The 17,555-nt window shown below is 35.4% G+C and overlaps 1 protein-coding gene across 4 annotated transcripts in view; it reads left to right on the plus strand.

Moving 5' to 3' along the window:
* Positions 1 to 17,555, plus strand: part of LOC116172205 (cell adhesion molecule 2-like) — a 124,136-nt gene that overhangs the window by 59,057 nt on the left and 47,524 nt on the right. The window contains exon 1 of one of the 4 annotated variants that reach the window (XM_031489365.1): positions 1,516 to 1,785. The exons of the other annotated variants lie outside the window; for them this stretch is intronic. Coding sequence (XP_031345225.1) covers positions 1,719 to 1,785 — 67 coding nt within the window. The 5' untranslated portion in view covers positions 1,516 to 1,718. Of the gene's footprint in view, positions 1 to 1,515; positions 1,786 to 17,555 lie in introns of those variants that run through there. 4 annotated transcript variants of the gene reach the window in all.

Genomic DNA, 17,555 nt, shown 5'->3' on the forward strand with positions numbered 1-17,555 from the left:
AATTCTGTTTTCAGTAATAGGTAGACAATGGTTAAGGGACTAACTGTTTAAATTTTGGTCAGTTTAAATTGTGGTTAGTTGTTAGGTAGGTACTTTGCGTTCTCCCTGTTTCCTGTTAAGAATTGTGTTAGATGGTAATGTACCTCTCCGTACATTCTCTGGTGTCATTTCTGGACGTCGTGAATCTATCCAGGACTTCCTACGACCCCATTCTTCCTGCAGCCTTCTTTTGCCCAGGAATTCTGCACCTGCAAGCGTCGTTTAACCGTACCAGGTCGTCAGGTTCTCACCCACATGGCAGCTTTGAGGAGCCCAGGAAAGCAGTGTTTTCCTGCACTACCTTTAGGTGTGTAGCCTCCCACAATTGTGGGGGGTTGCCAACCACCCCCTTCAACCACTAAAGGGATTGGTTGTTCTCGCACAAGGTGATTCAGGGTTTGGTTTTAGTGGGGTTAGGTTAGAGTATACTAGTTAGGTTAGGTGAGAAATCTTGTATCAGGAGAATATAATGTGCGAGGAGATTGAAGGTTAGGATAAAATATCAGTGAGGTTAGGTTAGAGTGATAGTCTAATTAGTTTAGGGATTTAAAATTTTTACAAACTAATTTGGTCTAACCTAACTAAAACCAACTAAATATTTTATCCTACCCTTCAATTTCCTCGCACGTTATATTCTCCTGATGCAAGATTTCTGACCTCACTAACTATCACTCTAACAAACGTGGTTGATCCGATTATGGATGGCCCAGTATGAGTCGTCCTAGGTATGAAGAGTCTTGAACATCAAGAGTCCTGGGTATGAATCGTCCTTGCTATTAATAGTCTCGGGTATAAAAGTCAGCTTTTAATCTCATCCGAGTATAAATAGAGGAGCGATGCAGGAGACAGGCAATTTATCAGTTTGGCGATTGGTTTATACTTGTATGATGAGTATTTATCATAAATATCGTGCGTTTATTGGTTGTCTACGTCAACCCAAAGGGACCCACTGGGAAGAGGGTGAACGAATAAAATATTGCGTGTCGCCTGCGGGTCACACTGTTTCGTTAGATTTCTAAACAAAATGTTAGTTCACTTATTATAATGGTCCAGTATTCTGTCACTCAGATAATAGTAGAAGAAGGCGATTTCAGCGCAATGGTGGTAATTACATTGTGTAAAACGAAAGTATTCACCTAGAAACGGCAGCTTTTGTTTCGTTCTGCCGCTACTTGTAGTGATTGATGGATTTTTAGAGTTAACACTTAGAGCTCTAATTGAGAAATATCTCCATGCAAAATTAGAGGCCATCAGCTTCGGCAATTTTTAAGGGCGCACAATGCAAGTATTCCAATCGATTATCTAAACGCGCATTTGCATATCAATTCAGTTACTCGAAATTTTCAACAAAAGAGGATGAAAATGTAAGATGACTCTGAAAGAGGCGAAAAATTGAGAGAGCATGCGGGAAGTGGTCCTGATGGGATACCGTGATTCCGCTGCGAACTTCTACTTTAGTTCCGCGTACCTCTTGCGTTGGCGAGGTTGACGTTTGTTATCTTGATATGTAAGAGCGATATTCATTCCGTTTCCTCTCTGAACTTCCTCCATGGGCCTTTTTTGAAATAAAACTTCGGCATGTGAGCGCGAAAACAGACCATAACTGAATTCGAAGATGTTTCTTGCTGTTTAAATACGCTCGAAATTTTGATCTGAAAATCTAATTATTTCAAAGTTAAATGATGTTTGTCAGCAATTGCAGCCTTAATTGTCTCCTATTTCACTTAACTCTACTCATTGTAAAAGGTGAGTAAAACGTTTCTGTCGGTTAGAAAGAGTAAGATGAAAGATAAATTTAGTTTCTTGTAGTGGTAATCAACTTATTTCCAGATTTCCCACAGGGCGCTTTTAAGACGAAAATAGAAGCGTTGCTTTGTTTTTTAACCAATAGATGCAATTACATTAACTACACTTTAATCAAAAATGTCTCCTTGAATTTACTTTAGAAGTTAAAACTTAATATCGCGGTAAAGAGAAGTTGAGAAGATAAGAATCCTCGCGGAGAATTTAATGAACTTTAATTATAATTAATCCTTTTCCTTGATCGTAACCGCGATTGCACCCCGACTTTATTCAGCAAGCTGGATGTGTGGGTATTCAAATTGGTGGGTTATATCTACCTACACATACGTTTCTCTTAGACAACATTACGGATTCTTCTTAAGGTGAAAAGCGTCATTTTAATTAGCTTTCTGGAATTTAAATCCGATGCGCGCATTAGGTACGAATTATCCCAATTTCATTTCAAACTGAATCGCTTATAGCGGTGAGACTTTAAAAAGGATCACATCGCGTAATTAATCGCAATCGGCAGGAAGTTTTGGGAATCGACAATTTAATTAAAACAGAAAGCCGGATACAAAAAAGTGTTAGTTTTACAATGCAGGCATGAAACGGACGGGAAAAGTAATTTTATCAATTTGAGAAAGTTTCGGTAGGGTGTTCATTAATTTTCCTGACAGATGTAAACAGAAGTTGAGGTCAATAGAACGTTATTTTCTGAGTTTCGCGCGACAGAAAAACAATTTAAGCGATACATTTTTTGTGTCGTTTAATCAAATTATTACATAAGCTTATAAATTTGCATAAATTTGTAGTATACTAGCGGGAGCGTTCCACGTTTTTTTTTCCTGTTTTTTATACACAACTCGCCGAATTTTTTGTTTTAATTAGCGGTACAACGCGTGTTTTGTATAAAAAGATGTTTACGGGATGTTTTATTACTAACTAGCCACTTTATTTACTAGCATTCATGATTTGTGTGAGGAAAGTGCGCGGTGTAATACAAATTAATTAGTTTCCAATGCGACGTGGAATCGGCCTCAATTAAATAATCTCCAATTAAAATTTTTAATCCCCATCAATTTAATGCCGATTAATTAAATTGAGATGAAGTTGGCTGTGAGGTCTTGGTTAGTAAATCTCGGCCATTAAAAACACTCAATTATTAATTAGAAATTGAGATACTAACGATTAAGAGCTTCACAAACGTGATAGTAGCGTCGTTGAAAGTGTTGTAGTAGGATAAAGGCGTTGATGATGAGATAGTTAAAGCATTTGAAGTACTTTAGGTAATAAGGGATGCTTGTTTAAAGCGGAACGTATACTTTAGTTTTAATCAATAACACAAACAGTAAAATTTGATGCAGCACCACAATTTCTAACAGATTATCACCTCTCGACGTTTTCGAGTTGCCAAATTTTGCATATCAGTCGAAGTTTGAAATGTTCGAAACTGGTCATTAAACATACCTACGAATCGTTTTAGGAATTAATGTTTTCTGAACAGAATTGGCCAAAAATTAAATTTGGGCTACCTAATGTGCCTAATAAGGCTTAACAATTTTAAAAGAAAGTAGTGTTTGTTGCATTTACTTGGCGTGTGTTTTGAATATACCTAACGTCGATGAACGAAATGAGATTGACTAATAAATTTCAACATGCGGTTACTTATGCACCAATTTAGACTTTTCATAGATGAAGAAAGTTTATTCTGTGATCTTATATTTCAAGAATAATGGCAAATTGAATTTACTATATTACACACAGGGAACAGGAAATAAAATGAAATACTGCGCATAAGTATAGTTAATAACCCCAATGTTGAAGAGGTACATCTTTTACGATATTGTCTACGCTATAATTTTTGATTCCTTACCACGAGGGGCGCAAGCTCTACAATTTTTGTTTCTAAAATATTGCTTATTGAATATATAATTTCGTATTCGGAAAACAAAGCATCTCAAACGTAGAAAAATTTAAACGATCGAGGTAAAAAACCGCACAACCGTATTACATTCTAATAGACTTTACATATTAAAAGGGGCTGAAGGTTTTTTCCATCTAGACTTCCTACTTACGACCTGAATTTATTTCTAATTGAAAATGATTAATTAATTTCCGGCTAGCATTAGATGAAATGATTTTATGTAACGTGTTTACTCTTAGTGCAAAAACCTACCCCTTTTCAGTGGAAACATATTTTTCTAAATTTGCTTATTGCTTTCCTGGTTATAGATAACAACGATTCCAATGTGATATTGACACAAATAAATTGATAAATATAAGTAATAATACAAGGAGTATTTACCGTCAGGAAGTACACGTTACCCAGGTCTAATCTTAACGCATAATAGTTATTTACATAATAAGTCATGAAAGTGATTGTTTACATGACGCGGAGGCTTATTGAAAAGTACGCGCGTTCGAATATCTCTTTAATGCCTCCAAGTCAGGTGGACTCACTTTCATGACATATTATGTATAAAATTTTACCTGAAACCGCAACATGTAGATAACTTTTCCAAATTAAATTATTCATATGTGTAAAACTTTGATACCTAATCACGCATGCTAAAATCACTTTATTTAATTGTTTCCATAGAGATTTCAAAATAATTCAAACAATCAGTGTCATTTTTAATGCAGTTTGTAGTTTATGCTTTGTACTTTTCAACTATACAGTCTTTATAAGTAGGTAAAAAAGCAGGTATCAGTGAAGAAGAGTACCTACGCGAGACGTTGTTATAATGTAGCCGAAGCTGCGCCGCCGTAGTGCAATATTCGCTCCCCACAAAGTCAAGAAAGAGGTACGAAAAGGCGTACAAACCTTTTAATGACTGGCGCAAAACTAAAGGAATAATTACTTCCACACATATTCCATTAATTGTTAGTAATTAAAAAACCATTATCCTTTGCGTAGGTATATTAATATTTAAAAATATCCACATAGTCTGCATTACAATTATCCAATCGTTGATTGAATAACTTATTCAATGAACGATCTAATTGTTATTTTGCATGTACTAGGGCTGTAATGGGAGTCAGGCAAAAATATTACAGTACTAATCAGATAAAGATCAACCTTCTAATGTCAAAATAGCCCTGAAATTTAGATTTTCTTGGCGGTTTCAGGTAAGTATAAAATAAAACAAACCTCAATCCACAATCCATTTTTTTTATTAGGTAATTTGGCGTCCATGGTTTTGTGATCCCTGGATTTACTCCCATTTTTTTTTATATTATCGCGATTAATTTTCTTTAACCCTAATTTCTTATCAATTTGGTTTAACTTGACGACCCTCTCCTATTTACCGTTAGATTTTTTATAATACTGGAAAAATATTAAAACTAACCTTAAATTTCACTATTAGAAACGTCTATTTCAAATTAGGAACTACTGACCCATTCATACTAACAACTTTACTGGAAACTGGAATTTTCCATAAAAATTGCTTAGAAAAAAACTACACAAATTGCCGTCGTTTAATAATATGTCAAATTTTGCAATTTCTAAATTGCATCAATGAAAATCCTTTTTCTTGTAATTGGCAATATTAAACGAATCCAACTAAAAACAATTTAAATTCTACACATTTTTTAGGTATTAGCTGCAGTAACTATAAATTTGATTTTACTTTATTTTACCGACAGTTTTCTTTGTTGTAATTCCATGCGACAAATGAGTTAATTTCAGCTTTGTTTACTTTATTAAGCTGCATAGTTTGCTTGTCAAAACGCTTGTTTATAATTGCGAACGATGCCTTTTTATTGAATGCATGCTGCACGGGTGCCAGTTTTTCGCACTCACATACAGTTAAGTACACAACAAACTCAATTTTGGTGAACTGGCACTCATTAACTAACTTGCGATTCCGAAGCTTATACTCCCGATCCAACTTAATAATGAACGGAACGCTTTTTTAAACCAAGTCGATGGTGACACCTTTTTGATTTTGATTTTCCAAGGACTTATATGCACCGTTATTTTTACAACTTGAATGACAAACGCGAATTTTTCACAATTTTTTAACTTTACCACTTGGCCGCTATGAATGGTCTTTTGACAAGATCTACTAACAAAACTCTAATTAATATATGGACCGCATTCTGTACCAGCTGCTACTCGTCTAATGCCTTAACCTCTTTTTAGTTCGATTGCCAAAACGCGAATTAATAAATTTTCTGCAAAATAATCCCCTCTGTAAATACTCAGTAATTTTTTAATACCTACTCAAGTGGTGGAATAGTTATGGCAGCGGTATTTTACTAATTTTCATTGGTTCAGCTTATTTTTATCGAGCTTTATTAAATTTAATGAGTTGCAGAAGTAACAGAATGCGAATAATTTCCAGCATGTAATTCCAAACCATATAGCCAGACAACGAGGCGACAAACACGATTTAGAATAATTATTTCAATCGACGAATGAGTAGGTACTGTTTGTTTGGAGAAATGTTTTCAAAACCTTGACTCTTTTATAACTTAGACTTCTGCGTAATTCGACGAAAAAAACTCAAATAAATGCTCTCGTTACACGATTAAGTTCCTTATTTCGTTCGCCCTTCCAGAAATTCGGATTTAAAATACTATGTGTTTGGTTTAACGAAAACGCGATGCGGCTTTTATGTTTACTAGACACTTACACACCCTTAAGACACAGACAATATTTTGACACAATCACGGAAATGATTATATTTGGCGCACTTGCTCCCGTAACTAACCTAAATTCCAATTTTCGGCTAAAGCATTTTAACTTTTCAAATTCATTTTCAAATTGGTCGCTTCTATGGCAACGTGAAATTTCAACTTTCCCTTTTTTAAAACAAACGGAACCTCAAAACTGTTGCAACGGCGGTCTCTTTGCAAATTTTGCTTTTCTGAAACAACGAAGTACGGTTCTCTAGCGTGAGTGCCGTAAAAAAACTCCCGGAATGATTTCCACTTACTCATAAATTACTACAAAATGAAGAATATCTAATTCTTTAATTGTTGATTTGTTGGTTTAAATCTCGCCTTATGAATAAGATTAGAGTTAGGCCGATAAATCATTCCGCAGTCTTTTCCAAATATGCCAAACATGTTGCAAGTTTCATGATATTAATATTGCATGATGAGTCTGCAAATGTACCAATTATAAAGATGAAATGCGATAGGTACAAACTTCAGACTTTATGGCTCTACCGAATTCCAAAAGGATTTAAGAAACAAAGCCTCAGAAAAGAATACGTGGCATATAACAATAACATACATAACCATGTGTTATCCTACTCAATTTAAGACACCCTGTATACTCGTCGATTGTTTATAAAGACTTTACTAGTACAGTATTGCTGTATTAATTGTAGTGAATATTCTAGAATATAAGAAAGCGGATGTGACGCATCCTTTCCGGGAAATACGATATGTTTTGTTCGAGAATATTCTGTTAATCGCCCATAATTGCATATTTCCCAATACATTTAAAATTTTGCGGGATCCCGCAAATACCGGGATCACGCGGGATTTACTGCAAATAACGGGTGTCCCAAAATTAACGCAAGATTTGAATTTGCCGCCATTTGTGCGGTGAAGTGTTGGCAACCCTGAAAAAAAAGCAATTTGACAGCTAACAGTATAGGTTATTAAAAATGGAGCGTTACACAGAACAACGTGTCTTCATTATTAAAGAATATTTCAAAAATAGTGTGTTTGGCGTCTCCAACGGATCCAGTCTCCATGAATTTTTCAATTAATCTCTTCACAGTTGACGAAGTTAAAACACTATTCCGACCATATTTTGTATGAAATTTTCGAACTGCAGCCGCCAAGCTTTCACTATTTTTGAAATATTCTTTAATAATGAAGACACGTTGTTCTATCGTGTAACGCTCCATTTTTAATAACCCTATACTGTTAGCTGTCAAATTGCTTTTTTTTCAGGGTTGCCAACACTTCACCGCACAAATGGCGGCAAATTCAAATCTTGCGTTAATTTTGGGACACCCTTTACTTACATTTACTGCAAATAACAGGATCGAAATTTTACCGCTGGTTTGCATTCCCTAAACAGTACGGTAGTCGCTGTAACTTTTGAACTAGTAGCCCAATCTTGGAACTGTTTGAAATTGTGGATTCTACAGGCCCCATTCTATAAAATAATTTTTTTTCCGGGCCGATCTGAGACAATTTTTTTTTCGGGCCTCAAAAAAAGGCAGTGTACAACCTTTCTTTTTTACCAAAAATCGACTACACCAAAATTTCTCAGGAAAACACGTTTTCTTATTAATTTTGGGGCGTGGAATCCAAACAATTCATACTTTTTGGATTAGACCTCGCAATCAAAAGTTATAGACTAGAAAACCAATTTCGAAAGAAAATTCAAAGGGCTGTAACTTTTGAACTAGTAGCCCAATCTTGGAACTGTTTGAAATTATGGATTCTACAGAATTCTATAAGAAAATTTTTTTCCGCGTCGATCTGAGACAATTTTTTTTTCGGGCCTCAAAAAAAGGCAGTGTATATATAACCTTCCTTTTTTACCAAAAATCGACTACACCAAAATTTCTCGGGAAAACACTTTTTCTTATTAATTTTGGGGCGTAGAATCCAAAACAATTCGTACTTTTTCGATTAGACTTCTCAATCAAAGGTTATAGACTAGAAACCCTGGCTCTCTCCATGTGATAGAAGCAGACAGAGATATTAATTACATTAATTTTAATAGGGTGGTCTTGACTTAATTTTTTTAGGCAAGCCATTTGCAATGTGTTTGCTAAAAAAAATATATTTCACTGGGTAAACAGATGAGCGAAGGTTGACCTTATGTGGGATCTTGTAACCAAATGTCAAAAAAGAAGCAAAGGAACATGCAAGTAAGCCTGTTTAACACTTTTAATTGTACACTCTATATGAATCATTATCGGATAAGCAATTTGGACATATATAAAATCAGTGCGGAATTGACATAAGAGGACTTTGAGTTAGGGCTTTGGGGCGGATATTAAAATGTCCTTTTTTGGATTATTGTTTTTGAAATACTAGTATGGCCGAATATTTCAAGATAACTTTAATGTTAATGAAATTTCAAAGTAATCACGTTTAGCTTTAGACATTACGACAGAGCCTAGAAGGCTAGAATTCATTTGATTTCCTATAGGTGGGGGTGGTATACGGTTTAGTGAAATATGCGATCTGCTTCGCATCTTAAAACAAAAGTTATCCTCGTTAAAATAATCCCGGACAAACACACATTTTTGACTGTATAGTGCCTATTTAAAATTGGATTGACTTGTTGGAACCATGTTTATATTCAAATCGTGGTAGACTCCCGATACATTAGTGGCACAAGAAGATATCGTAACGACTTCTAAATGCATCGTTTTGATAAAGTGAGCTGAATTTTTATATAAATTCATGGAACACTTCGTGGACGTACAATACAATGCTATACGTTTGTCGAAAAAGCGTTCTTTTTCTAAAGAAAAGCTAAATGTTAGTTCTCTATTTTCCATTCGACTTAGCGCGTTGAATGAACGAGTTGCATTTAGTCGATTTCTTGTGCACATTTTCCAACAGCATCGTCCAAAAGTGCAAAAACTAATCATGTAATATGCGCCAGAACTGTTGAATAAAAGATATTTTATAGCCCACAACAAAACAGCGATATTGAAGTCAGACTCTAATAAGTCTACTGTATGTGCTATGTGCTTAGAAATGGCTTATTTAGGCTACCTCTCTCTACAATATAACGAGAAATATTGCGCTTTTATACGACCGTCTCTTTTTAGAACAAGAGTTGAAAATAATGCATTATTAATTTTCATACACTGCCGCTGATGTTGGGTTAAGAGAAAGTGATATACATCTCAACTGGATTAATATTAATTTAGAGAAAAAATGGGCCAAAATTCGTGAATATGAAAAATGAATTAAGACTCTACATGTAATAAATCCCGAATATGAGTTTTATGTTTAGATATTCTTTGCTTGAAAGTTTTTATTTCTGTAGATTGCTCCATTCATACTAGCTTTTAAATCAATCCGAAGTTGGGGAAAAGCGTTCTGGATTTCCAACTGAATGTGGTTTGTAAGACAGGTACGTAGTAAAGTAAAATATTTTTCCTGCAATTGAGAATGAAGTGGGCAAGAGCATTTCGGCAAAGGAGGAGGAGATTTTTAGTTGAACTCGAAATGCAGAGTTCAAACGACTGCAAACCGTCGGGAAATTTGATTGCGCCTTTGTATGAGATGTAATGGTTTCTCAAACGGTTTGCATTTCGTGAAAACTAATGAGACGGCTAATATACTCGAAACTAATGAACCGTCAAGTGCAAGTTTGCGGATTCATTTACTTTTGTATGCTCTTCTAATTGCTGACGCGATTGTATTGATTATAAATATCTACAAATCTCGAACTGCTAATTTTCCTATAGAAACGAAGCGCCTCACTTTAGTTTGAAATATATGCAAACTTTAGGGGGGAAAAATTAATTAACCATATCGGAAAATTATCTTCTCGAAATGTATGTAGTTTTTTTGTAAGCTGTAGTGAGTACTTTCCTGGCGTGGAAATTTAATTAAAATTTTTCCATTGTAATATTTATTTCCTTGCGGCACAATCAATTTGGTCACTGTACAGTTTTATTTTGGAATAATAACTACACGCGACCATTTTTACAAAGAAATGTTTGTATATTCTGCTCCATTACAGAGTTTTCACTGTAATACGGTTTATTAATAACCCCCTATACCTCGTGCGTCGTGAAAAGTATATTATTATGCTGCGTACGAACACTAGTAGCGTGTTAGCATGAATTCACAAACTGGTGTACAGTATGAATTCCTGTAATGATAAAATATAGTTTTTCCATACAGGCCAGCAATCCATTATGTGATTAATCGGAGCTTTTTCGGAATAATCAAATATTCAGGCTATCGTAGAAGACAACTGGTATAATAGTAAATCGTCTAAATTCCCAATTCAGAGCTTCTTTATATTTCAGAATGATGAAGAATTGTTACAATTACGTTTTTCTGTTATGGTCCTTCGGAGAATTTGTATAATGCATACGATATGCAAACGAACTCGCTAAACAGCAAATTTATTTCTGGAATATTGTTTCGCAATTTTTATTATTTAGAGGGCGCTAAAGTAAACTCCGAAAACGCACAAAACGATTCTATTTGGCAGAAAGAAATACATTTAAAATTTATATTACATTCCATCCGTAATGATATTAGGATAAATGTAAAAATTCTCCAGTGCGGTTCTGTATATGTAACGTAGGCCGAGGTCTTAATACACCCTAGAGGTTAAGCTCCTCGTAGTAAGCTGCGATAAAGTTATTTAAGTACCACCGATGCAGTCGTAGGAAAAAAAGGGAATTCCTTAAAGAATTAAAATTGTTCCTTCTACACTCGCCTCATTCACTTACGCTCTTAAACTCTTTCATTTTTCCTGTCTCTTTTCCCCAACTTACATTTTGATTCGTTCTTTCTTTATATTCTCTTTGGAAATAAGATAACAGATTTGAAGGTAATAAATATAAAACAACCGGGACCAAATTCAGGATTTAGAACGGTTCTCGAAAGTTTATAACGTTTCTCTAGAAACGTCTCCTTTGTGCGCTTGTTTTCTTTTTTTCGTTTAATAAATACTGCATACCTATTAAGGAAAGTCGGTTCAAGCTTTAGCTCCAAAATGCAAGCGTTCGTTTCCGTTTTAACTTGTACGTATAAAATTAAACAGTTTCCAGTAGTTGTGTTACGTATGTTGTGAGTTAATAGATCGTTTTTTCACGCTTTTTGTGTTCAATTTTAAAGCCATTTTCGGATAAATAGTGTCTGATACGATGCCAGCTACAACGATCTTAACTATTCGTTATTATACCTACTGTAGGTTTCTTTGGGATGTTTGTGGTCTACATCATTCTTCTGTGTTCCTAAATAGCCATTCCATAAAATCGAAACAGAATTAAGTCCGATTCCTCAAGCACAAGCAGGAGCAGCCCCTCTTCATTCTTTTCTGTGCAGCACCAATATCAGTATCTAATTACTTTAGTGCACATAAATAGGGAGAGGTCAAGCTGGAGTCAAAAACGCAAACCTCTATGTGCCGAGCTGAGAGTCATTTCCTCCGCACTACTCCCAAGAAATACGAAAAGCACCATTCTTAGCAGCACGAAATATTATCTTTACACTGCAGTACAACATCATCACTTCTATACATGGTTTGGGGGACTGATGCACATCAATATCCTAATTTTATGGGGGGCTCCCTCCCATATTACAAACACATTTCAAAATTTTATCGGCAAATTGTTGCACACATTATAAATCTGATACAATATACGTTGTAGCTATGTAGTGGCCAGAGTGGTTCACTAGTCCCCATGCGAAAAATCCTTAGGTGCCCAAAGTGGGATGTTAGTAACCCTAAACACACGATACATACTTATTTATATAAACCCAGAAGACCACCTACAAGGAAATTTATTTATTTATTTATTTATTATCTACTCTACGCTATGCCACCAACACCAAGAGCCCAGTCAATCTACCCCAAAATCGACAAATAAAAATAAAACAACTTATCGTTTTGAAATTTGGCCAAAAATGTTCTTTGGACCTTCCTCTTGAACATATCAAAAAAACTCATATGTGGAGGTTGTTGCGTACCGGCCACCATTTTGTATTTTATGTCACTTTTTTCGGTTTTTCCTCAATATCTCGAAAACTATCAACCTTTTCATAAGCACTCACATTTACAAAATGAAAGTTCAATTCCCTCCAAAAAATTTAATCCTTTGGAAGCTACGAGTATATAGATGTATAAGCAGAAAATTTGCTTCAACGCGCAGAATTGCTTTTGATTGGATATTAGTGGTTAGCGAAGTGGTCAGACAGCACATTGACGAAATACATTCAAGGGATTGCATCCACTCATAAGATCTGTCAGTCATTGGAAGAGTTTTCTGGGTTGAATTTCATTTCAGCAGAAAAGCATATCGATTTTTGTGATTCCCGAGTTGCTAGGGATTCTTTGGATGTACAAAACCTTACGGAGTGGCTGGTGCTCCCTTTGCTGAAAATTCAGAAATCATGACAATGAACTCCACTCGGAAACTATACTTCCTGGACTTTTTCTGGTTGTACATCTATATATCTCCCAAATGGTTAAAACTAGAAAAGAACGGGTTATACGTTTTTTTGTAGGAAACTTCATGAGCTTTCATTTCTGTCTAACGTAGCTGCAAAGAGACGATGTTTCTCAACACTGAGGAAGTGGGAAAGAGAATATTTGCCAAATATAACTCGACCCTTAAAAGACCGGGACAGGAGATCGATCCCGAGGACAATGAGTCAAAAACATTAATGAAGACCATGTCAAAGGCCTGCAAGTCAATGTAAGTCTGGATAAGATTACCAGAGCCACTATTTAAGATTTACAAGGCAAGACCAATCTTTAATCAGAGAAGAGCTGGATAGCTCTGACCATACCATTGGTATATGTGACAAATCAAACAGAGGCCATTCCTGCAATCTGTGAAACAACCCAAGTCAGCTAGGGAGGAGATACCCAGCCAATCAGCGCCAGTCGCAAACCAACAGTGAGCAGTCAACTTGTAACTATTTAAACGCCTGAACCAAGGTAGGGCTTAACTTCGCCAAAGCTATGAAGCTTGTTATCAATAGAACTCCGAGACCGGCGTCCAAGAGAGGTGGAAGCCAATCATATCCTCAAGCGTTTTAGACAACACGTTACTGCGAAAGAAGTGGGTGGCGCCTTTATATATATCAGAAAGTTGCCAGAGGGCGGCTTAATTATTGACAGTAAGAGTAGAGTAACAAGAGGCATTTGTCGGCGCCCATAATAAGCGCCCAGATCAGTATACTACTATGGAACTGGGGTCCAGACTTATTATGACAGGAGTGGATGTCGGTTATACGGGTGAGATGTTAAAAGACAGCTTGATGCTTACGCAAAACGAGGAGGTGTTTGAGAAGAGCGCAAAATACGACCGCGTGTAGATAGTCGGGGAAAAGACGGGGTGGACGCCCCCAGCACGAGAATTGGGTAATATAGTTAAACCCTACAAATTTGAAAACCACACAAAAAAGCGGGTAAACTTTTTCCATATATCATCGTTTAGACTTACCTTAAATCCTGTATACACGGGAACCCCTTTCTTTTTTAATTCTTCTATTTTCTTGTCATAGTTTGGCAATCTTTCCACACACCCTTGCTTTAATTGCTCTGTATCCATAGGTACCGACTTTTTGTTTTGAAACGTCATCATAATTTTAGCGTTTAATTTTCCCTATCTATTCTCTTGCATAACATTCTTCCTCATCTGAACGACTATCAATCGCACTAATTCGTCCAGATAGTTCCCCGCGATTAACTTTCCATCTCTTCCGCTCCTCACGTCGCCATATTTGCCTTTCATCCATCAGAACTTAAATAAAAAACACCCCACTAATCATTAATGACATTGACCACAAAAACTAGATTTGCAAATAAAATTTCTTGCATTTATTTAAATTACAACGTCGGCTTACCTAAATTACGCGAGACTAAATGTACTGGGTTCGTAGACACACGTGACAAAATTCTTAAAAACAATTAAACCCCAAACTTCCACAAATACTATTTACATTAAATCAAACCACTACAACCATCATCAACCGCACGAACAACAATAAAAAAAAGAAATATCATTTACTTTTACACACTTGTATGATCATGACGTTATGTGGACTTCGTTTTGTTGAATGCAGAGTATTAATTATTGATGTTGATGATTTGGTTTTACGTCACTTGATTGAGAAATAAATTACAAAACCAGTGATACCAAACACTTGGTAATTCATTTGAGAAGTAACCTTGAATGTTTCCCTTGAAGTTTATAATGTATTTCTTATGGTAATAACAATTTATTGTTTCGCATAGTCACCATCGACACAGCCATGGAATTATTGCTAATGTGGTGTCCATAAGAAATAAGAAAGTTGATGTGATTTATTCGCAATCCCCAAGCTATACAAATGTTATTTTAGCAGCCCGAGAGAGATTTGTTAAAATTATTTTTTATTATACCTGCATTAGAATCGCTTGTTGGAAGGTTTCACATATCCACGTGGTTTAGAGTAGGTATGCTGCCAAATCTGTTCCATCTTTTAATCGCATGTTTGATTGATGTTTTGAATGAGTGCACCAAAGGCTAGAAAATTTAAATATCTTTCACATTGTATTCATATATGCATTCACGTTGTATTAAAGACTTTGTCTGAAAGATGATTCTTATTCATCCACTCCAACGAACTTTCATATTCTTTATTTCCCTTACTGGATTTGGAGTTTGTACCTACCAACTTTTGTTCTGCTTTTGCAACAAGCCACTGAATTGACGGTGTATTATCTTCCATTTTATTTACAAAGGCAGTAAGCAAACGTCAAGTGACATTTGTATGGCAATGATGGAATTACGAATAATCAGCCCGCTTGATTAGAAATGTGTTACGTCAATACAATTTCTTTTTATTTCCCTTATTTTTAAATTATATAGCAGGTATAATAAAAATACTATAAGAAACGCGTGTATAATTGGTCTCTAAAGCACTTGCAGCGTTTGAAGGCACTCCGCTATGCGTCGTGTCTACAATAACCAAAATGTAAAAAAGGCCAAAAATACTTAAAAGAAAGAAGGGCATTAATAGAACAAGCTCAGAAGAAAATTGGAAGAGCCGCAGTTTTTATGGTTTCAGATAATATTGATCGACTATACTACGTCCTAGTAAGGCCCAAACTAGAATACTGCGACCTAGTTTGGTACCCCCATTATAATAATCAGATCAATTGCATTGAAAGAATACAACGAAGGTTTTTAAAATATATATCTTATAGATTAGATGGGTTTTACCCCCAAAGAGGCTTTCCAACTGCTAGTCTCCTTCAAAGATTTGACATATTGTCACTAAAATCTCGCAGAGAAATAAATAGTATAAAATTTTTGTTTGGCTTAATCCATAATTTAATTGATTGTCCGCACTTATTAACTGGCCTAAACTTCACCGTTCCGGTGCGCATTAATAGAAATGCTAGTACATTTACAAACCCCACTCCTAAATCTAATTTGTTGCGCAAAAATCCTTCATTTATAATCTCTTATCATTTTAATTTAATTTCACAAAATTGTGATCTTCATTACAGTTCTTTACCGGAAATGTTACGCTCGGTTATTAACATGAACAGTAATTAATTTTAATATTTTCATAGAACATTATTTTTCCTATAATCAATTATGATTAATCAAACTTTTTTAGTATTATTAGTCGCACTTAGTAATTATTCAAGAGGGCCGATAGATCATTTTTTCTTTTTCTCTTTGTTTGTTTGACTGTTTTTTTGTTTTTTGTTATTGGTTTCGGTAGTTTAAGTACTATTATCAATGTTACTAGACATATTTTTTTTTATTTTTGATTTATTTTTAACTCTATTGTACTCTGGCAAGTTGTAAAATGTTGTTTTTGCTCAGTAATTGGAAAGGTTATGTCTTTCTGTTGAGCAAATAAAGGATTATTATTATTATTATGGTCGGTGTTTCTTGTGAGAACTCAGGTCTAGCCTGGTTAACTAATCGCACGGATTAAAATCAAGTAACGATTAGTGTCTGTGTCTGGTGAAGTTATGTAGGGTTCTAAAGAAAAAAAAAAATAAAAAAAAAAAATAAAATAAATATTCACACACTCACATTGGAAATCTACGGATAGTATGTAATTCATACTTACCAACATAGCTATTAATGGCCACAATAGTCAACGCTATCAGGAAAGAAGAAAACAAAACAAAAATATCATTATAATAATTCCTGTAATTTTATTAAATAGAGTTTATTGTGTAAGTGTTTCTTTGGCTTTGCGTTTGGGTTGAATACGAGTGGGTTGTGATAACGTGGTGTGTTTAGGTGAAGAAGGACTTTTGTGTTTTTTAATTGTGCTAGGACGTGTAACTTTATTCGGTGGACCTGTCTTTGTGGTACATGTTGCCTTACTTGTATTTATGGTGTTTCTTTGTTCTAGAGGTTGTATTTGTGTTGTTGCTTGGGTTTTTGGTGGAGATATTACAGTATGTTGTGAGCATGTAGTTCTGTTAAGGTTTTCGCGTTTCGGTTGAATACGAGTTGGTTGTGATAACGTGGTGTGTTTCTGTGAAGAAGGAGTTTTGTGTTTTTTAACTGTTCTAGGACGTGTAACTTTATTGGGTGGACCTGTCTTTGTAGTGCATGTTGCGTTACTTGTATTTATGGTATTTCTTTGTTCTTGAGGCTGTATTTGTGTGGTTGCTTGGGTTTTTGGTGGAGGTATTACAGTATGTTGTGAGCATGTGGCGCTGTTAAGGTTTTTGCGCTTCGGTTGTATACGAGTGGGTTGTTTCTGAGAAGAAGGAGTATTGCGTTTTTTAACTGTGCTAGGACGTGTAACTTTTAGTGCAAGTTGCGTTACTTGTATTTATGGTGTTTCTTTGTTCTTGAGGTTGTATTTGTGTGGTTGCTTGGGTTTTTGGTGGAGATATTGCAGTATTTTGTGAGCATGTAGTTCTGTTAAGGTTTTCGCGTTTCGGTTGAATACGAGTGGGTTGTGATAACGTGGTGTGTTTCTGAGAGGAAAGAGTATTGTGTTTTTTAACTGTGCTAGGCCGTGTAACTTTATTGGGTGAGGGCGTCTTTGTAGTGCATGTTGCGTTACTTGTATTT

This window comes from Photinus pyralis, unplaced genomic scaffold (genome assembly GCF_008802855.1).
Source record: "Photinus pyralis isolate 1611_PpyrPB1 unplaced genomic scaffold, Ppyr1.3 Ppyr1.4_LG5, whole genome shotgun sequence".
Taxonomy (NCBI): Eukaryota; Metazoa; Arthropoda; class Insecta; order Coleoptera; family Lampyridae; genus Photinus; species Photinus pyralis.